The 23,433-nt window shown below is 33.4% G+C and overlaps 1 protein-coding gene across 2 annotated transcripts in view; it reads right to left on the reverse strand.

The window, feature by feature from the left end:
- The window catches only part of GRIK2 (glutamate ionotropic receptor kainate type subunit 2), a 364,036-nt gene that overhangs the window by 218,501 nt on the left and 122,102 nt on the right, over positions 1 to 23,433 (reverse strand). For both annotated transcript variants that reach the window (XM_005518233.2, XM_088052479.1), the window contains 2 exons: positions 6,139 to 6,320; positions 2,878 to 2,931 (listed from right to left, as the gene is read on the reverse strand). In XM_005518233.2, the coding sequence (XP_005518290.1) occupies positions 2,878 to 2,931; positions 6,139 to 6,320 (236 nt within the window). The remainder of the gene's footprint in view (positions 1 to 2,877; positions 2,932 to 6,138; positions 6,321 to 23,433) is intronic.

Genomic DNA, 23,433 nt, shown 5'->3' on the forward strand with positions numbered 1-23,433 from the left:
ATGGTAATTTTTCACTGCTATTTATGCTAGGAAGCGTGTTCTGCTTGTCTGAGGGCCCATGTCTGTGAGCAAGTAACTTGGCTGCCCTTATGGTGGGAGTAATCTGATTCTAGGAGGAAGAACAAACTTTCAGGAAATGCTAGCCCAATTACAGAACTGTATCTACTACTAGGTAGGCTAAAAGGCTGCAGTAAGCTTAAATATTATTTTAAATTTCTAAATATTAATATTAATTGCTAGTTCTTGAACTTACAAGAAATCAAACAGACATCAAATAATAAGATAAATTGGACAAGAGTTTCCTTGAGCTTTCACTCTCAGCGAAACTTAAGTTAATCTTAGGAGGATGAATTGGGGGAGTGGAGTAGGCTGGGAGTGGGGGTGGTGTTGAGCAGGGACAAGGAGAAATGTACATAGCTTTAAATTTAATCAAAAACATTTTTCACTGTCATCTTCCTAGTATGGACATATCTTTGATTAGGAATTCATCTTTACAACAATAACTTTTAGTAATTTATGTTTTTGATATATCTGTGTGTGTGTACAATTAGCCCTCAAACACACAGAGGGGGAAATGTAATTAATATAAAGTAAAACAATTCAAATTTTAGCTCAAGAAGTAAATTCAAGGTTATCCTAGTGCTTTAATCAAATCCTAAGAAACAATGTAGAAACAGTACTTGACTTCAGGAAACTCAGGTCTAAGATCAAGTTTTGAACAGGGGGAAAAGGAAAATGTAATCAAGGTTATATATAATATATTATTTCCCTATAACATAATTTTAATTTATTGAACATGGAAATTTTCCCTGTAATTCATAGGCAGTCATTAATCTAATTTTTAATTTAATTTTTGTCGCCAGGTAGCTTTAGGTGTAACACTTGCCTGAATCAATTTTTTTTACTGCCCAAAGCTGAAGAAGGATACTGTACTATGGAATATTCAAATATAACACCCATTGTTAACATTGCGAAGCCCACAAAAATATCAGCCACTTATCAGTCATTACCCATTTTTAATTCTATAGCTAGCAATATGATATACTTTTCCATATACAATACCTAAGATATGCAGGTTTCAAAATTCTTTTAAAATAACCTAACTTGCATCCTCTTTGCAAAGAAATAAAACATTTTATTGCAAAGGAAATGTTGGATGTAACTACAACTATGTTACATCTTTCTCATTGAAAGATTCTCTCAGCTTTTGCTGTTCAAGGTTTCAGAACCTTGAACGCGATTTTTTAATTCAAATACATTCATGTTTACACTGGAAGGTAATAAATATACACAATATTATCATGCATATATTACAAATGCACACAGGTCAGTGTATTAATGAGCCAGCACATTACATCCTGAATCAATCAAGAGGCGATTACACAGAAGGCTGTTGTAAACACTGTGACTGGAAAATTTATTTGACAGTACTTTCACCATGTCAGGTAAGAAGCAATTAATATATAAAATCAACTAAATTCTGATGCTGGTTCCAGAGCTACATTGCAAAATCAAAATCTATGATATGTTTGTGCACAGTAAATTGTCTCTTGATAGTTCCTATCAATGTAATACTCTTGTCTCCACAGAAAATCTAATGTTTTAATAAGTAAATAAGAACAACAGAAAATTCTCTTTTTAAACAGAGCTTTAGGAGTGAAAATTCAATGCCAAAGGACAGCATAGTACTCATAGAAACAATTTTCATCAATAAAAAAGAAAAATAAGAAAAATAAGAAAAAAGGCTTTAAAACATCTATAATCCATTTTTATGGAGGGAAATCTGTTTAGTGAGGGAAATCCTATTGCTTGTAATCCTAAATATGTAAGTGACAGAACAATTTACCCTTCTAAAATAAGCTAGGTATTTGTTCAAGGGTGTGCCTTTGAACTTCACAAATTATTTTGCTTTCTATCCAACTAGCTATTTCATGTTAATACTTTCCATGAACTTCTGCTTTGTGATTCTGCGGTGGACTCCTACCCTACCACAAAGGGTGGCACATCACATTTTCATAAGAACTTAAACATGTATGTGACTTTAAACATGGGTCATTTCAAGCATGGTTTTGCCAAGGCACATCTGTCTCACGTTTGTCTCATACTTTTTTTTTTTAAATAAATAATGAACTGCAATCTAATTAGACAAAACTGAGTACAAATTCAAGACAGAGAAATCTGTCTCTCTGGAGACTCTGTGGTCTCTAGAATAATATTTTACCAACTTTTAAACTCTTTCATAGTTAGGCTGTGGTGAGCAGCAAAAAGGATTTCACATACATGTTTTTTTTTCTGAGAGCATCACATTTTAAATGTTCATTTATTGCAAATGATAAATCCAAGAATGATCAAATTCCTTCTAAGTTACATTTACAGTGGACACCAAAGAATATTGCATAATTCATGTGCCTAAAAAACTCATACAAATTGTTAAATAAAATGTTGCTAAGATTCACACCAAATTATTCATGAATCATATGACAGAGAAAAACTACTTTGTAAAATGTTGGATTAAAAATATGGAACATATGAGTAAATTTTAAAATGTCTTAAACTTCCCATACAAACAGCTAAAAGACAAAAAGGACAAAACATATAAAATAAACAATGAATTATGAATCATACATCTAACCCTCCTTGACAGTTAAAAGCTGCAATGCTACAGCCAGATGCTTTTTTCAGGTCTATCAGTTTCCAGGGCTCACAGTTGAACAATAATTAAACCATCCTGATGAGTTTTCACTGAAAGTAAGGAAACTCAGCAAAGAAAAGCTCACATCACATTCCAGAGAGACCTTTTCCACTATGTTAAGTAATATAATTAGGAAAGTAACATCTTTGTTGGATATCATCACTACATTTTCACAAGCCACTTACCAGTGTGGTAAAGATATAGTGATAGTATTCTGTCATCATCCCCATAGCTAAAGCCTTGAAAAAAATAAACAAAAGATTAATGTTTCTGAGACCACATAATACATTTTTATCACACTCACATGGCAAATGAAACGCTTGCAAAAGAGCACTACTAAGATCAGACTATAGGGTTGGAATTATGCTAAAATCAGGTCAAGCGAGTCATTTCTTAGCAGTTAGAGAAGATTACAGACTATTAAAGGAATTTATGAACCAGATCTTCTGATAGAAAGAATATTATTAGACTGCTTAGTGCAGTAAATGGGAAAGAGCCTTGTATTTTTACATGCTAATGGATACATTAAGTTACAACACATAATTTGAGTCGACAGTATTTTCATTCATTATTGAACCCTTCCTTTAAAATAAATTACCTAATAGGATTTTTTTTTCTATTTTGATGAACAATACTATGCATTCAAAAGAAGCACCCAAACTTATTTTATAGATGTACACATTTTTCCAACCATGGAAGAAAATTCTCTTGAGTCAAATTTTGAATAGCAAGAGAGATACTACTTGAATAAAAATGAACAACAAATATTCATAGAATTACTTTATAAATTCAGGTATCTCTCAAGTACCTTCATCGCTCTTGCTAGTTATGTAATACCAAGTAGTTTTTGATAAACTGTGCATTTTAAGAGTTCATGCATTCCTCTCAACTGCATAAAAAAATATTTGTAGATAAAAAACTATGTTTCATCCTTTTTACTCATTAAGGGCATTTTCTCCTGAAAAGCATGTATCCTGACACTCTGCACAAAAGTTGCCTTAGTATTTTCTTCCTTTCCAGGAGCTATCAAAGGAGTTCTTTGCCAAGTTGCTACCAGATGGACTCCTTAAAGACACTGAATGCCACAATTATACTACTGTGACAATGCCAGAATTTGTATTAAAAAGAATTATCAGCATTCTGAAGGCTGTGGGAGCCTTTTTATTTGTAACATGCTCTGAAAAATGATGAAATGAATAGTCTATATGATCTTTTCCAAAGAAAAAAAATCTAAAATTAATCCAAATATCAGTGGTAAATCATATTTTACAACATGTTAAACAAGATTTTGAAAAAAAAACACATTGCTTTTGCAAAGAATGCCTATACTTGTGTACTTAAAATTGTACAACAGTATTTAGAACTATGGTATAGTGTTCAAGTAGCAGTTAAATTGTCTTAAACACAAGTAAACCACATTTCCATAAGAAATATTACAACTTCATTAGGAACTCTACAACTACATACATTCTTAGCTTTTATAAGAACTTATTTTTTTTAATAAAACAGAAGTATCTTCCTCTATACATGTAACACATTTTCAGTCACCATATCATAACTGCTTCTAATCAAGTCTTTCATACTCCAAAGGATCCCTACAGAACATCCTACGCATGTTCCTTATTCTGCTATGCGATGATGATGTCTGTTTTTCAGGTCCTCCTTCTTTCACCTTCTCACTTTTCTAAAGATCTCACTTCTTTTTCCACTTCAAACATTGTAATTTCTCTGTTCTCACTATTACAATGCTTCCCTAACCTTTTAAATTATGTATGGTTTCCCTGGTTGCCTGGTGATGTAGATAACAATGAGATTTGCCTTAATTTAAGTATGTTTGTCTGATTGATGGCATTTCTTTTTTCACTTTTCATTATGTATTTTTGGACAGTAAAGAGTAGTTGCTGTTTCACTAGGTTCTTAAGGTACTTTGTTTTCTTTATATTCTATCTTGTGTTGTCTTCCACCAGCTTCACTGTTAACCTTTCCAATCGTCATCTCAAACTGAAACTCCTTGTCATGTGTCCCACAATTCATTCCTCCATTATCAGGAAAAGAAATCTGATAATTCAATAATTCAGAAATGGATATATAAAGTGTTTTTTTTTTCAATAATCACTTATAAACACTATATATGGAATATTAACATTAAATAAGAAATATATTCTCAACACCCTTTGTGTCAATTTTGACAGCAAGTGCTCACATTCAGCTTCAAAACTACAAATTTTGGGCATATTTAAAGCATTTAAGTATAGGACTTGAATGGAAAAGTAAAAATCTACAGAATCTGCATAAATATCTAAACACTCATGTAAGAATTTTTTCTATATCTTCCATCTGTAATCTTTAGGATGAGCAGTGTACTTTGATTAAACAGTTCACAATTTGATTTAAAGAAGCTGAATGCTCACTCTTGGGTCCTGGGACATGATTAAAGATACAATGCTTTTAATATTGTTCCCATTTCCCTCTATTCATACATTTTTCAGTGTTGTATACTGTGAAATAAAAGGGACTTTTTCACCTAAAAACCTCTAGGTACTGTATAAGTAATGTATCTTGATGGAGTTTTTAGTACTGCAGCTTGATATTGACATCAACACATTTTCCATCTGCATTGTTTAGATTTCAAATATTTAAAATAATTAAATTGAAATTCAATGATTTGCCCTAAACAACTAGAATAACTAGGCTGGCTTATATTTAGAAAAAAAAAACACCAGCAGAGGTTTAAAATTTCTAGGAACTAATAAAAGTTTTTCAGTCAATGAACAATTAAGTAAAGAAATAATATTATACATGTAGGCTTACATGTAGTGATTTTAATTATACCCACAATAATACCTGCAAGTACCTCTGATGATATCTCATCCACTCCTCTCACTTGCACATAATATTTTCAAAGCATCAACCCAAATGTACTTGGCTGTTTTGCAGTTCCATTATTAGTGCAAAGAGAATATGGCTCTAAAATACCAATCCTGTCCTCTCAATAGAAGACATGAATGTGGTCTGTTGGTAACATACTATTCAAATATCACTATCTGATTAGGAACACACATCTTAAAGGCATCAAATAAAAACAAATATATAAATAAATACATACATACATAAAGATTTGATATATAAAATATATTAAGCAAGCATTTAAAACCATGCTTAAAGCATCAACTCAAAGTACCAGTTCTTCATAGTTGAAAGACTAATATACCTTCATGTTCCTCCTGAACATAACTTAATTAAACTCTTTATAAAAGCATAATTAAAGCACCTACCATTTGTGTCACCATTAAAATCACCTCTGAAAGCCTTGGCTGATTTTTAGTTAGGCCTCAGTAAAACTGACGTACAATTTCCCTGCTTGTTAAATACCGTTAGGTCTGGATAATACTTTTATTTACTAGGGATGAAAAAGATTAAGACATCTAAAGCAAAATGAGGATTACCTGCTTCAAGATGCCTGCTGCCATTTCATGGCTGCAGTCAAAGATTACATGGAATTCTTTGCCTCTTTTCATCTCCTTTAGCAATGGCTTTGCATCTTTTGTGTCAGCTGGCAACTGACGGATTTTTAGTCTTAGGTTGTATCGTGATGGAGCCTTGATGAGCTCTTGTAATCGAATGAGACCTTAAAGAAAACAGGAGTGGGGAGAAAAGAAAACTATCAAAACAAGAACCTGAACTGCTAGCAGGAGAATATACTATAAGCATTCACATTTTCCTGATTTTTTTTTCCCTTTTCAGTTGGTTGGAACCAATACACAAAAATGCTATTAAAAAGAAAAATTAAGTATCTGTACTCACAACACTTTAGCACAAGTTTATGTTCTCTTAATATTAATGGAGAGTAAGCAGCCTCATTTAGGATTACCTTAAGACAGACAAATCTTCCTCTAGCATTATCGTGCAACTATGACATTCCTCTTCAGAGAACATGTTAACCTAATTTAATTAAAGCCATATCCCAGACTAATAGTTTTTAATCAGACTAGGCAGTCTCCAAAATAATAAATCAAGTTTGCATACAAAGTTGTGAATCATTTCAGCACTGTAGAACACTCTTACATGAATCTGTTCTCATATTTCTGTACTGAACAACTTTTCAAGAACAAGAAACAAAAGTAGCTTTACACTATTTTGCCAGTTTTGGAATTAAAACCCCTCCAGAAAAAAACTTACTATGATTGTGGAAGTGACTTTGAAATTAATTTGATTGTATGAAACATTACAGTGATTCATGATGTTTGAGTTTTCTGTACAAGTACTGAGTATTTTTATTATATCAAATGTCAAAGGGAAGACTGACTGTTCTTTCTTGACTGCAAACTTCTTTGAAAGCATTCTTTACTCGAAAAGGCAGAGTCCCTAATATGCATGTTTTATGCATATTTTCAAATGTCACACAAATCAGCTTCATAACACCTTTGGAGATGGGATGGGCAGTTAAGCTGTCAAGGAACTTTGAAATGGATAGAAAGAAGTGAAAAAGGGATTGTTGCTTTTTTTCTGCAGCAAGTTTAAACTACAAAATTTTGGTAAACAAATGCAAGAGACTACAAATTGACAGCTGCCTTGATCTATCCCCATTGCTTCCACCAATACAATACAGTTTTGGTCTTTAACTGTAGGTCCAAGATTTGTTAGAGAATGACAAGAAGTGTTTTCCTGCCTACAGGATTTTTTTAAGTAAATGTTTTCCAATACCCTAATGAATTAAACATATAGCTTAATTCTTTTGAGAATCACAGACTATTCTGAGTTGGAAGGAACCCACAAAGACCACCAAGTCCAACTCTTAATTGAATGGCCCATACAGGGGTTGAACCCACAAACTTGGTGCTATTAGCTCCGTGCTTTAACTAAGATAACCTCAAGAAATGGCTGTGGGTGAAACCCAAGAATTCTAAAACTTCCAAGCCTTGTTCTGTTCCAGAGCATTACCCAAGAACATCAGTCCTTAAAGGTTCTAACTGGGTTGTTCAAGAATTTAAAAAAAAAAAAAAATTGTAGTCTTCATAAATGTTATCACTATTGGGCTACCTCAGAGAAAGAAAAACTCCTACCAGAATTTGAAATAGAAGATTTACAGATGCAGGAACTAGAGAAATTAAAGACTGAGAAGGAGGATGCTATGACAGTGTCTGCCTTCTGGGTTACCTATGTATCTGATAGAGAGGTGATGAGCAATAAGCAAAGTACCAGCTTGAAAGGCAGTACAAAAGGTAGAAAGTTACCACAGAAACCTGAGCATGAGGGTATGGGGAAGAAAACCTGTGAATACACATCTCTTCCATGCATTGACTGGACCTCAGGGCTGGGCCAGTACAGATGTGCAGGCAAGCACATGAAGAAGTATTTATGCCTTCAATACTGTCAATTACAATAGCAACCAGTGAGATTTATCAAAATATATTTTAAGATAAATAAAATCTGAAGCATAAGCAAATTTCAGAGCTTTCAAAGGTATGTTTTTTTCTCCTGTCTTCATCAATGTGAAATAAAAAACAACCTTAAACTTTGAATGTGTAGTATTGTTCATAGCTGCTACATGTAGCAAAATATTTAATTTTAGTAATAGTTACAGTGAGTACATACTTCCATTTTTAAGATTTTAACATATATATTTCACCATGTTTCCAGTCATCAGCATTTGTAAAGTTGAGATGGATTATGGCAGGGAACAAAACATGTTCTACTAAATGACTCACTTCAGTGGTCCACTTGGCCACCCACTATAAGGAATAAATTCTTTACTTGCATATGTTCAACAGCCTCCAGCTTGCTGGGCTCTCAACAAGATGATTTTGGAAAACAAAACACTTGCATGGGAGTGAAGACAAGCAACTCTGAGGAGAGTGCATGCTGTGGGGTGCTACTGTGAAGGTGTGTCACAGGTGGCAGATACCACTGCCACAGTTATCCTGCTTGCTGCAGAGAAACACCTCACAGAACGGAAAAATATCAGACAGTGCTGAACATACCTTACTCTGGTACTTTTTATTTCTCAGGTAAAATGTTGAGAAGCAGACTTTCCTCATTCAGGCTTTAGTGGTAACCAGGAGCAAGTAAAGGCTTTCCAGTTCTGGATCATACTTCTAAAGCTGGCTCTTTTAAATACTAATGGAAGGCTAGATGTTTCCCTTTACACTGTATCTACCATTTAGGATGTAGTATTTATGTTTTTAAAAGTATGCAAAGAATAAATTAGTTTTACTGGGTATAAAACCCACCAAAATAATTTTCTGAAGAGGAACAGAATAATTCTTCTAAAAAAAACCAAACAAATAAACAAACAAACACATCACCATACACAAACAAAACCTTTTCTAAATTAAATATTGAATAGTGGGTCGTTATTTGTAACCAAATTAAATATTAAGCACTGGAAAGATATAAACCAAAAGAACAAGGTCCTGCATGTAAACTGCAGCACCTGGGTTCATCTATGGACAATAACTGCTTCCCAACGCCTGGCTTTCACTGATCTTCTCTTCCCCTGAGCACCCTAACATCCTGGCTTCTTCAAGAGCAGTTTCTGCAATAGCAATGGCCAAAAAAGATCCAGACAATCAGAACATTGCATGCACAGTTGAGGACTAACCAGGCAATACATGTAGGATATAAATAAATTGTGCCCCTATCTTATAGTAACAATCTGTTTAGAGTTCAGTTTTTCACAGCTATCAGATATCATATGTTAAAGGCTTTTAACAGCAAAACTAATGTCTTGGAGCAACAAAAATTGAGCTCTACCTAATGTGTCTTTAACATTTAGTCCTGAATACACAGGTGAAGTCAGACAAATTAATTGTTTGCTTTCATTTTTACCGATTTTTTTCTATTTTTTCTCTTTCTCCATTTGGATGATTGAGATTCCTAAGACTCAAAGATTGCTTCTTCCTACTGTGTGCAGTTTGTCTGTGGGCTTCAATTTCTGCCCTTCTATCCTTTGTGTATTTCAGTCATTTTAGATCAAATAAACATATTTACACGTTGACTAAGATTCTTGAGCTACTGTTAATCCAAAGTATTAACATTATCATTGCTATTGTCTGACAATACAGGAAATGTCACAATAAGCTGGTTATGCAGGATAAAAGTAACAAGCTGTCATGTACTGAGAAATAAAAGTTTCTCAATCAGCAAGGGACAGTTCCAAAAGGACACATATTTAGCTGAGCAGAAGAGATATCAGAACCTCCAATGAAGGGAGGAATATAATTCAAGAACTACAAGGACTATGAAGCTAAGAATAAAGCAAGTCCTTTCTTCACCATGATTTTGAGGAGATCTAGAATACTTTTAATCAAACAGTTGTCTAGAATACTTTTTAAATAATTGATTTAAAATATAATAGGAATCGCAGGCCTCAGATGAAAAGGCAACTTCTTATTTTATTAGGATTTACAAAATCCCAGTAGTGCAAAAAAAAACCAAAAAACCAAAACAAACCCAACAAAAAAACCCCAAAGCAAACAGAATACAACCATTTGTGTGTATAAGCCCCTAAAAAAAAAAATCTATTTTACAACAGTATAGAAATAATAGCTGCATTTTGGGAATGTACTTCCTGCATTTTCTTTCACCAGGGACACCTTTTTCCTGTCCCTTTAAACTCTCAATTCCTTCTCTTAGCAGCCACTGTGATAGAGCCCTACCTCTGAATGGCTGGGAAGAGTGCGGTGTGAGTAACTCTTTTCAGAAGCTGCCATCAATTCATCGTTAAGGAGAATCCTGAAGGAGCAGTTTGTGAGCTCTCCAGCTGGCATCTTCCTCCAAAGAGATCAATCACATTACCTCCTCGACATGTTCAACTTCAACCAGTCCAGGAAGCAAGAGCCCCAAGTTTGTTTTAAAACCTGTCTCCAGCTCAGCAGCCTTGCGGGCCATTGCTATGCCACCTGGCTTGCTCATCAAACTATTTATCATTTCCATTAATGCTGCCTTTGTGCTGCACAGGAAGAATGCAAGCAAATGCACTTTGCAATAGGCTGAACACATCAACCTTTTTCTGTAAGAAAACACTAAAGCTTTTTTAAAGGCTACTTATCTTCCCCATATCAAAAATTTCAGAACTAATAATATACTGCTTTGTAGAGCCACCAGAAAACAGTCTCCCTATTTTTAGTAAGTTGTTTCCTCTCACACCTCTCTGTACTCTCCTCCTTCCCTGACAGCCCCCCTGCCCAGTTTTTTTGGTTATGTCTTAGAAGAATCTCACTGTGTATTGGGCTTTGAAAGGGGTATGGGTGGAAGGGAGGTTTATTGGCATTGATAGAATGAAAATATTGATAGAATGAAAATGGAATGCTGGTTTATCAGCATTGATAGAATGTTTTGCATCAACTGGAACAGTTAATTGCTGCAAAATGACTCACAGAGACTACCCATGAACTCTAAAGTTTAGTTTTATCATCTTCAACTAAAAACAAAAACCACTTCTAGTGGAAGGCTAAAAAGAAATTTCACAACCTAGCATTGGTTCTTGAACAGTGGGCTATTCTGTGCTGTAATATCTAATACAACACCGTTAAGAAAAGCAAAGAGGAAATAGAGACAAAGGAAAAAGACAGCTTGATGGACCTTTCATATTTATTCATATTAAGCCTTTTTTACTACATTAAGATCATTTCACTCAATTTCAGCAGTGTAAAGCATCCTTAAAATGATCACCAGTTATATTTAATCCCATTTAGATACAGGTGCAATGGTGGCTTTAATAGAAAAAGTTAGAATAACTTTTTAATAGAAAAAGTTAGGAAAATAGAAATAGAAAAAGGAAAAAAAAATGTCTTTTCACTGTAAACATAATTAATGCAGCTTCTTATTAGTAGCTTTAGAGTCCAACATTTTAGCAGGGTTTTACAATCCTGTAGTTAAAGGATTGGAGAGCAATCAGAATAGTACATGTGCATATATGTATATATTTTGCAAATCCTAATTCATTAGAGTCTGATGCCATTGGCAACTTGCAATATTTAAAATGTACTATGATTAGTGGCAGTGACATGAAGAGGAGTTCAAGGATATCTAGTATGATGTTGGCTTATTGTGCTGTTAAACGTGACTTCTACAAGGAAATTATAGTACTGTGTTGGTAAAAGAAAGGAAATGCATCTGGCAACTGACTTCAAAAGAATTTTTGCCAAAGAAAATTCTATTTAACAAGCCCTTTGTCAAAAATATAGCTGTTCTGTTTCAAATGTCTTTAGCTGAAAATTTTAAAATTAGATTCATGAGGGCAAGCCAAGATGCAAGAGCCATCCATGATAACAGTACTATTTGCTCAAATAAATTCTAGAGTTGTATTTGTATGACATAATTTCCTTCTGGGGGAAAAAGTACAGATGTATAAAGTGAGCACAATGTCCAACTACCTATAATTATGTCCCTATCTCCTTGTCAAACCATACTCTGTGACTACTCACCAAACTCTTCCTCAGAGATACAAAACTACTGTTGATAAATCAGAACAACCTTAGTCTATATTGGCATGTTCTATCATATCTTAAGGAACTAATTCCAAGTTCCACATTGCCCATATGTGGCCTTTTGGCTATACAAACACATTTAAAGAATTTACACTGCTGCAGTTTATGCTTTAGGAAAAAAATTATTTGATCATCAAACTGGGATTCTTGAGGAGAGGGGAAGGAAAGGTTGCGGGGTTTAAGTAATATAGTTCTTTTGAGCATATCATTAACTAAGTTTTAGTCACTCTGAAAAGACAGATCTGTACCACTAAGTATGAGAGGGCAAATAAAAGTTACATCATTTCCTGCTAAAAATATTTTCAAAAACTATCTTTTGGATGGTAGCTGTGCCAGTAATCAGAGAAGAAGTTTCAGTCTAGGTAGTTTTCTTCTGATATTTTTTTCCTAGAATGTGTAATAGAATAGAATCATAGAAACATTATCCAAGATCATAGAGCCCAACCTTTGACCAAAGACCACTATGCCAACTCAAGCATAGCACTAAGTGCCAAGTCATTTCTTTGAAAACTTCCAGGAATGGTGACTCCACTGCCTCCCTGGACAGCCTGTTCAAATTCTCAATAGCTGAGAAAAATTCCCTCTTCTAAAACATGCAAAAAGAAAGGCTGAACTATATTTTTAATTACACAAATCTGTGCAGGTATGTATATGCATTGGAAATACAAACCTCTTCTTGTGAAAAATTTATAAATGTCTAGACTAGGCCAGAAAAAAAAAAACAACTAACCCTAACTAAAGTCCCAATCCCCCTTTCTTTTAGACTAAAAAACATAACTTTTAAACAATTACTTAGTACAGGAAAGCAGAAGTGTTTAAAATTATATTCATGACTAATATTGAAGTCGCAATTACTAAAATACCATATATAGAACAGACTAGCTTTAGGGTTAAAAAAATCACTGAACAAGAAAACTATGGATCCAGGTTTAACTGCACAGACCGTCAAGATTTCTATTCTGATACCGAGCATATCACTTAATTTTTCTGTCTTGGGTCTTAACATCAGAATGTTAAATCCATTGTACTGCTGTTTCAGCATAACCAGCTGTATAACTGAAGAGCAAGGCAATAATCAGCTTTATTGTTTTCCTTAAATATGCTAAGCAAGCACATCAGAGCATGGGTGCAAACATCTTTTATAGTTGCAAATAGGCAATCCCAATTCAGCTTATTTCCAGTAACAATTCTTTCCTAATAAAGGCTTTGCAGTACTGCAGTGAAAAATAATCCTCTACCCCATCCCACATAGCTCCACAAAAGAGAATCAATGTGCTCCTAAAGTTCAGACCTTTGGTTCATGGAACAGTTTTGATCTTGAAGGTCACCATACCAAGATGAAGAAAACTTTTTTTCATGCCACCTGAGTACTTATCAGATGCAGCATACAGAAACTAGAAAACAAATTAAAATAAAAAACTCAGACTCCTGTCCATCCTTTCCCCACCTTTGCACCTAATATGAAAATGTAAGAAAAAATAATATATTTGAAGGAAATGCTGAAAATTGGAGAACATTCTGCCTTATTTATATATTAAATTTGCCATCTTTTTCTAGTTCCGTCTACATTTGACATTTATATATGTCAAATAATCTATTATGATATGCCTGATCTGAAATGTTGTCATTATTCTGTTTTCTAAACATGCTCTTTTGAACATTTTCATAAAGTTTTATCATTAATTCAGTATTATGATGGTGGCAGCAATAAGAATTAACAGTCTTGAGCATTTCAAAATAATTATCATAATTGTATGAAATATGATCCCTCAAGTGGCTGATCTATGAGCAGTGTAGTTTGATGGGGATGAAGAGTGGAAAAAAAGAGCTATACTACAGTCAAAGGATAAAAAATTCTGTCAAAGATGTCAGGATCAATGATAAAAGAAGCAGCAGAACAGGTTAGCAATTCCTAGACATACAACAGAAGTATTAGTATTGTATCAAACTATACAAAGCTAAATAAAAACCACTGTCTACTATAAATCAAAATGGACTTAGCTTGAAAAGACACATAAATGAACATCCTCAGATGTAATTTACACGAGCTTAGCACATTTATTCTTGGAAACAAAAGCACTATCATTTTTGCTTGAAAAAAAGGAATTACTAAGAGTGCAAGAGAAGAAAACTCTGTAACTGAAGATTAAATTAATTAATTTAAATTAATTAAGACAGTAATATTTGACCTTAGAGTGACACAGAGGAATTCACAAAGGGACAGACATCGCAAGTATATTTCACAGTGTTCTTCCAACTGGAGGACAAAATATGTAATGCTTTGTAATATTATCTAATACTATGTAAAACTGTAATACTGAAATAAGAGCAAAACTGTACTTCGGTTTGGATAAATCTCAATATGTATGTCCCATACAAGAATGTGGATCTGATCTTGTCTCAGTTTTCCTCTTTTCATTTTTCACTTAGTTTTCCTATTACATATTTCTGTATTTGAACATAATAAAAAAAATTCCAGTATTTATGAAAGAAATAATTATTTTGATCAGAAGTTCCCAAGGCAATTTTCTGTAAGATTTAAATTATTAAGTTTATTCAAACCCACAAAAGCAAAAAAATTTAAAGCACTATTTAGAATATGTTCATTGTTATACCTTCTGGAAATATTACCTCCACCTCTCTTCCTTAGGCTTATAGAAAAATACTATAAAATACCTTATGGATTTTTAAAATTTATATTTTTTTAATCCATAAATTTGTTTTTGTAATACTGAGTCTTGTTTCAGTAATACTGAGTCTTGTTGCAGTAAGTCCAAATGCAATTATTGGCCAAAATATGGTTGAGAGCTGTAGCAACATGTTTTCCTGAAAGATGGGCTAGAATCATGCATTTTGTTATCTTGTTAACATTTACTTTGCTTTTCAAAAAATTAATTAAAATCTATATAGATTTATTTTCAAAGAACAATTACAGGCCCATTTACCAGAAAAGAATAACAGGATTTAAGTATTTTTCTGCAGACTACTAGCTGAAGTAATTGCTAACATCTGCATAAAGACCAAAACTGTTTGAAAATGAAATTTTAACTTCACAACTTTCTTCATACTACTGATAGATTCATATAACACTAGAAAAATATTTTTGAGCTTTACAGAATAAATGTGCAATATCTGTCTTAGTAGAGGAATACACCAACCTGCTACATCCAAATACCACAACTGAGTTTAGCACATAACTACTAATTGACTTTTCACTTGAAACTACTGTGAACGGCTCTTGAAGCACTCTGTATTTAAAAGACACTATGGAATATGTAATCATTCAGGACAATATTTCTTCATTGTCCAAATTATTAGTCCTATTAATTATTATAATTCTACCAAATTAGAATTTATTAAAGAAGGCTTAAGAGTCTACTGTCTTCAATAAGAATACTCAATAAAAGTGTTACAAATGCTGTAACCTCTCTGAGCAGGTGACTGAAAAGACGTGGAACAGAGCCACTTGCCATGCCAGCTTATATGTATGGGTAGCTTCATGCTTTGATCACATTGGCAAATATAACCCTCCCTTAGATACTCATTTCATTCATTCCACTAAAGCAACACAGAATAACTATTAATTGATAATGCACCAATTAGAAATGAACAAGCATATCTCCATTAAACATTCTGTGCTAATCTATACCACCCCAATCTCTATCTTTGATATGATTTATACACAAATTCATTTATTTGCAGGAAAGGTATGCACCTAGCCCTTCATAAGCAACCAGTAGTCTGAACTCTGCATCTGCTTCATAGAACCAGAATAAATGCTAGCTAAAACTTCACAAGTCAAAACATTATAAATATACAAAAGCAAACACAGATGTAGTTTTCATCATGTACACTGTAAAAATATAAATCCAATTTGAGAAATCAGTATCAATGACAGTGGAGTAACTTAATATTAATCCATAATTTATATATATATATATATATATATATATATATAAAATTGATAATTTGATAAAGACATTAGTCAGCATCAGTGGTAGTTAATAGTCCTGATAGAGACCTTTGAAGGTCACCCTTACCTGTCTTTTCTATTCTGTCTAGGAAGATCAGTATGAAAACATTGATGTTGAAAAAAATTAAAGACTAAAAATTAATAATAAAAAAAATCCCAAAACGACCAACACCACCCAGAAAAAACACCAACAAACCACCAAACTCATGAGGTGGATTTCCCATAGCTTTTCAAGGACACCTGTTATTTTGTTCTAACCTAAATATTACTAGCTGAATCCTTTCTGCTACAGTTTTAAACATGTGTCTAACTATTCTCTAACATAAAGGATAGTTTATCTGTTTCCTTTTGCAAGACTTTTTTGTCTACTTCCCCTACAGAAAAGTAACACTCTTGGAGTCTTCTCCTCCCAGGTCATATTTTCCTTAACCTCTGATCTCAAGAACTCTCATCTTTCTTGAGATACGCTGCAAATAGCAATGTAATAAAATGTAACACTGTTTTTTTATGCAGATGAAATTTTAATTACCTAGGAATTTCTTACACATGGAATTTCAGATCAGACACCTGAGTTCAGTGTTGTTTTTTTTCTCATAATGCCATTGTTGGCTTATCCACAATGTGACCAAGTCTTGTGCTTGAGAGAACTACTAAAGCACTTTAACACAAATTATATTTTCTAAAGTATTATAACTTCTGAGATTTCCACCCACATAAGTAATTTATATGCTCTCCACACCAGAAAACTAACCTTGCAAGTCTATCTTTTCAGTAAGATGCAACCAATCTATTTACATTTATTACTCTTTGTTTGCATCCATTTGACACTTGCATTAAGTACCTATGGTTCTAATTTTCATATATGAATGTCAACTTGAACAGTTTGGCTTTCTTAACTCAATATGTATCACATCAACTCGTTTTATTTTTTCCTTGACTTCAAGGCACACTTACCTTGCAAAGAAGGAAATTTTACATTATTTGCTCTTCATAAGGGAAACCTCACAGTTTCAGCCAACTTAAGACTTTGAGACTTTTTTAGTGCTTACAAGTAAACTGGGTTCTTTTTCCCAGAAATAGAAATTCAGTTTACTGGTCTATTTAAAACAACAACCAAAACAAAACAAAAAAAGCAACAACAACAAAAACCCCAACCCAAACAACCAACCAAAAAACCCAAACAAAGCAAAGCAAAACAAAAAACTCCAAACCAACAATGACAAAAACAAACTGAAACCAACAAAACAAAACCAACTAACAAATTCATGCTACAACTTCACTTTATTCTGCCCAGTTTTAAGCAGGTTCCAAGTTAGGAAGGAAGTTGCTTGGAATAGGTAGATGATTTAGATGTTAATTAAACATAAGGAACCAGGATAAGTGCACTTCAAAATCTGGTCAAATATCAAAGTTGGGATGAACCTGAGCTTGCCTACCTTACCCAAACTTCTCAAACTTTGTCTACCATCCATATGTTCTCAATGGTAATTATTAAGATCACCTCGTTTTAAGGTTTTTCAGAAGTCACTTGCTCCAGTGATTTGAAAACTTAGGTTCCTTGATAATTGTTGTTTCTCTTTAACCAAGTTTGGTATTATTTACTCTTCATTTTAGAATCCAACTAACTCTATTGGGAGAAATTACAGTTTTAATAATATTCACTTAATCACCATAGAATCATAGAATACTCTTGGAAGAGACCCACAAGGATCATTGAAGTCCAACTCCCAGCCCTAGACAGGAGAGCCCTAAAAATCTCACCAATTTCTTAAATTTAGTTTAGTACATTAGCATATTCTTAATTATCAACCATTATCTTTCATTCCCAAGCATCAAGTCAGTATCAGAAATATCACAAGTCTTTTCAGTATGAAAAAAGTCAACATATATTATAACTTCTTTCTAAGATTGTTTTAACAGTTGTGTCCTTCCATACTCCTTTTCCCAGTGAACACCTAGTTTGAGATATTTGTTGATATTAAAACACTGCCTAGTGGTTAATTTTGTTACATGATTCTAGAACAATGGGAAGCAAAAGCCTTGTCTGCTCAATTTAATGGCTTAGTGATTGTTTTGAAACTTGGTCCACAGCAATGCAAATCACAATAACACTTTTGTGCTTTCTTTCATCTGCTCCCAGCAAATATTTCCTACTGTACTGTGGACTGAGCACCCCAGATTATCTGTAAAAAAAAAAAATTCGTCTTTTTTCTGCCTGTATCTATCTTTGAACAAACTTTGTCTTTCAAAAATACCAAAAATTCAAAACTGGAATGTATTCTACTTCATGCCAGCCATGGCAGTTCATAAGTTTCTGTTATAGATCACCAAAATTCAAGTCTTGTCTTCTAAATTCAGGTGAAATGCACTGGCATTATACTAATTTCAAACTTTCAAATACAGCATTCTCAAATCTCATTCCTTCTCTCAGAATAGACCATTGTTATATAGATATGTTTACAAAGGAGAGCAACTTTTCACATAAATTGAAACATTGCTTAATTAATTTATCTAGAAGCAGAGACAACCAGGCCTTTTCAGACCAACTCATTTCTTTGTCTCCTCAGCTGCCAGTTCTCTCAAGCCTCTTAAGTACTTTTTCTCATCTTTATAGTGCACTGTGTATATTCTCCTTAGAGAGAAATTTTGTCCCTAGCCAAAATTTACTTTGAATCACTTAGAAGCTTTTTCTCCTTAATCCTTTAGCAATATTGCCCACCTGCCATCATCCCAAATCCATGTCACCCACAAGATATTTAATTTCCCTTGGTTTAAAATTATATTAACTGAAAAAGTAGCTGTCCTTCAGCAATCATAGTACAAGGTAAATGAAAAAAACCCAGCCATAAAAAAACACAAGATGTAAGTTATCTGGAAATAAGATAATATTTCCTATTTAGGAAAATGGAATAGAATAATTCAGTTGGAAGGGACATACATCCATCATCTTGTCCAGATACCTGACAATTTCAGTGTTGAACAAGTTAAAGCAAGTTGAAGTCTTAAACACAGACATGCTTGGGGACATCAACCACGCCTCTAGGAAGCCTGTTATAGTATTTGTATCAAGTATTCAAGTATCTTAATAATATTTTTAAATTGTGGGGGCCAGAACTGCACACAAAATCAAGGTGAGGTCAAAATAACACCAAATACAGTGGGAACTAGGTAATAGGAATTTTAATACTGGTCCCAAGAAAGAAATTGCTATTTTATTGCAAATCAATGCGACCTGCAGACTAGAGTGAATATATCAACAAAATGACATCTTTCAACTTCCTTCATTTTAGTTAAAGCACATGATTCAGTACTAAAGACCAACACAAAACATTTTTATTTCTGAAATAATTTTTCAGCATTTACTTTGGCTTCTGTTCACAGATGTAACAGATTTTTGGTGTTTATACTCATTCACTCAAGACCAAAACAAAAGTTAATTAAGAAAAAATACCCAGAACCCTGTTTATATCAACTTGCTCTGTTGATATATAAAATAATCAATATATTTATATCTATACAAGTGCCACTATAATTAAAAAGCCCATCACATAATTATTCATGTATTTTTTTCCTTTTTTTTAATTGTCTGAGATTCACAAACTTATTTACAGTTTGTCTACTCTGTTTTCTTAGCTCAGCGATTAGAATATGTACTTGAAATTAGGTTACTGTTTTGAGACCAATTAAATCCATTAAGACATGCAGCTGACAAACATATTGTCGTTTTTCCACTTTTCCTTCTTAAAGACAATTGACTGCATCAAATCTGTAAATCTGAAAGGACTTAATTAGTGTCCAGGGACAGTTTAGTGGAATTTAATGAACAAAGAGATCATAAATTACTCTAAGGTGAAAAAAAAAAATAAAGTAACCTGCTAGGAGGTGGTTTGGATTTGGTTTTTTTTTTTTTTTTTTTGGTAGGGGTTTCTGAAGTTTGTTTGTTTCTGTATTTGTTTTTTAACATGAAATCCTAGTTAAAAGGAATATGCTTTTCCATTTAAAATTATCAAAGTAAGCAATATTTATCTTTTTTAACAAGAAATGTATTTTAGAGCCCCATTACAATGTTTTTGCCTGTAGAACAGGTGGGCTATATTAAAAAAAAATCTTGAGAGATAGGGAGAAAAGGAAACCAAATCATAGAAGGAAACAGAAAGTAGCTATTATTTAATACAAAGAAAAAATTAAAATAATGAAAGGGAGTTTCAGAATTATTAAAACTGTGATTCACAAGAAAAAGGACTCATACATCTCTAAATCCCTGAAAGAAAAAATTCACTTAGTGCCACAATACCTAATCCATATGCTAGCAGGGCAGAGGCTTTATTAAAATATTAAAACCTTTGTCCATTCTATGTTCATTTTTATTTCTGTTTATTTATTTATTGTTTATTTCTGTTACCATACTCCCAATGTAAAAACTGCATCTCTTCTTACCGAGTCAAGGTAGAATTAACCTTTCTAGTTTATTCATCTACTTCATCTTATTTCTACAGTCTTGTGCCTTCCTTATTATACTGTACCCAACCTGATCTTTGCTCACTCCACTGTTACTGATCGTGTCCCTCTAGAAGTTTCTCTGTACCTATTTCAGCATGGAACAACCTCTATTTTCCCCTGTGGCAAGCTTGCATTCCTCATTACAGACTCCTGAACACAAGGCGGGTCTGATCAGCACAGAACAAACCAGTATTCGGAGGCTCAGTCTGGCATGGGGAACAATAGCTGGACTGCACAGATTCATCTTCTCTGACTTAGTCACTTCTGCATCATAAAGCATAGGACAGGGTCTAGTTGCTACCCATAGTGCATTAAAAACAACTTATGCCTTTTCTCAAATTAGAAGTAAGATGTACAGCTATTCCTTCTCAGAGAATATAGGGAGAATGCTCCAATGAGGGAGAAAACAAACTGAAATTACTGTTCTTAGCAGTAATCTCCTTGATTGTTACAAAGGGAGACTGGGATTCCAGATTTTCTCTCTTATTTTGAACTGGTCTCTAAACAAACATTGACTTCCCCTGTACCACCTTCATACCACCCAATCTCAAATCAAATTAGATCCAGACCAAATACAAATATCACATAGAATCATAAAATAGTTTGGGTTGGGAGGAACCTTAATCATCTAGTTACAATCCCATCCTCAGAGGCAGGGACATGTCATATTAATTTTTTGAAGGCAGAGAGTCTGTGGATTGAAAGGCACAGAGAATCAGTATGGAAGACTGCATCTACACTTACATGGATCAGACACATAAATGGCTTTCTTTTATGCAAGGCAGAACCATGGGTGTTTGAATAGAGCTGGACACGATGGTGCTGTCCTGGGGCAGCTGAACTGTGCACTTGACCTCTAGCATACCTCTGGGAGTGATACTAGAGTTAACATGGGCTTTTACAGGCTGCAGAGTGTCAAATAACCACACAGCTTTTACCATTTGTTTTTACTCTAGAAATATATCCTACACTGAGGAGATGAAGAACATGGACACAATTTATTTTTTTTAGCTCTGAAGCAGATGAGATATCTCTCCTTTATTGTTACAAAACTTTAACGATTCCTTGGAAAAATAACAAAACTGAGCCCTAACAAGTAAGGACATAAACACATTTGTAGAAATAGAAATAGTTAAATAGATACACAAAATCATGCTTTCCCTCAGAGGCAACCTATAATCTTGCAGGAGTTTGACATATGGGAAAACCCTCATAATTTATTGGAGAAGTATCCAGACCTAGTTAATGCATGTTTTATACCTTTTCTTCCTCAATATAATAAAAGTATCAACTCTCTTTGTATCCATGTTTACAATGATAATAAAAATACATTATGAATCTCCAAAAAAATATTAGTTTTAGCAATTAAATTATCACTGTAGCTGCTATACCAGCTTATTATTTTCTTGACCAGGATGCCCTTTGGGAAATTGTCCATTTAGATAAAGGAAATCCGTAGCTCTAAAATCATCATAAAAAGGCATACATCATCCTAAACAACCATTCAATAAAGTAGTGTAAAATGTGGGTAATTAAAAGAGAAACAAAGGAGAAAGGAATAAATAATTACATCCATCTTACATTAAGGAATCACTGATCAAATGGAAGAAACACACAAACAGTGAGAAATATTTTGTCTTCATTTTAATTGAAATTGAGTCTTAAATGGCGCAAATCATGCAACATAATTTCTAAATCTTAGTTGAAACATCATATTCAGGTCCAGTCCTAGATTGCCAATTGAATATTTGTCTTATGACAGGAAAGAACCTCTTCCTAAGGTCAAGCAACTACTTCATTTCAAAAGGTTCCTTGACCCCTGCCTCAAAACCCACCAGCTTGCACTTGAACTTGAGCAGATATAAAAATCTGCTTCTTTAAGACTGATAGTTTCTCATAGCTAAGAGTTGTTCCTGTAAGTACTTCAAAGGCAAGCGATGCTTCCCAGCAGAGAAATTTGCTTTTGAAGTCCTGGAATTATCCATAGGAGATGCTACGAACAAAGAGAAGTTGACAGTCTTTAAAAAGTAGAATTTAAATTCACTTACAGAAAACACCACAAAAAAAAAGAGCAGATAACCTTTTTAAAACTGATTTTTTTTTTCTGCCTCTTCAGACAAAAAGTGATTTTAAGGGAAAAACAAAGAAGATTTTGCAGATGAGGTTACTGCTTATCCATGGGAACAACCAGTATCATAATATGAAGGGCCTGGCCACTCCAGAAAGAAATCTAATTTTAAAGAAATTATGTCCTGGAATATTTCTTTAAGCTTTTCAAATAGACTAAATATTTCAATCTAATTTCTAATTAATTGTGAAAATTATTTTGAAATTATTCTAAAAGTGTTTATATTCAGAGCTTTTTCTCTCTTAAATATTAACGGTAATAACAAGTATAACAAGTAGATCACAATATATACAAAAAACCTTCTTTTTCATTTTCATTCCCATTTCTATTTATTTCTTGGCTTTAAAACATGCTTTACTGAGATCAGATCTATCAGGGCTGTCAACATATCTCTTGATATGGAGAGATCATTAAACATAAAATATTTTTTGGTTAACTTTTTGTGGACAGAGGAGAATTACTTGAAAGTATTGAGTAAAGTGGTTTCAAAGTATTAAAAAATATGAATTTTCTAACTGAATTGATTGTTTTAAGAGGTAACCTGCTCTTGAAAAAACAGTTTGGCTCCAAATGATTTTAATCAAGGTGAAATATTTGCAATTTACACAAACCTATATCAATAACTCTGTCACCACATCTCACTTCTTTC

This window comes from Pseudopodoces humilis, chromosome 3 (genome assembly GCF_049639895.1).
Source record: "Pseudopodoces humilis isolate 2021_Gansu_Grassland_sample_001 chromosome 3, ASM4963989v1, whole genome shotgun sequence".
NCBI classification, from domain to species: domain Eukaryota; kingdom Metazoa; phylum Chordata; class Aves; order Passeriformes; family Paridae; genus Pseudopodoces; species Pseudopodoces humilis.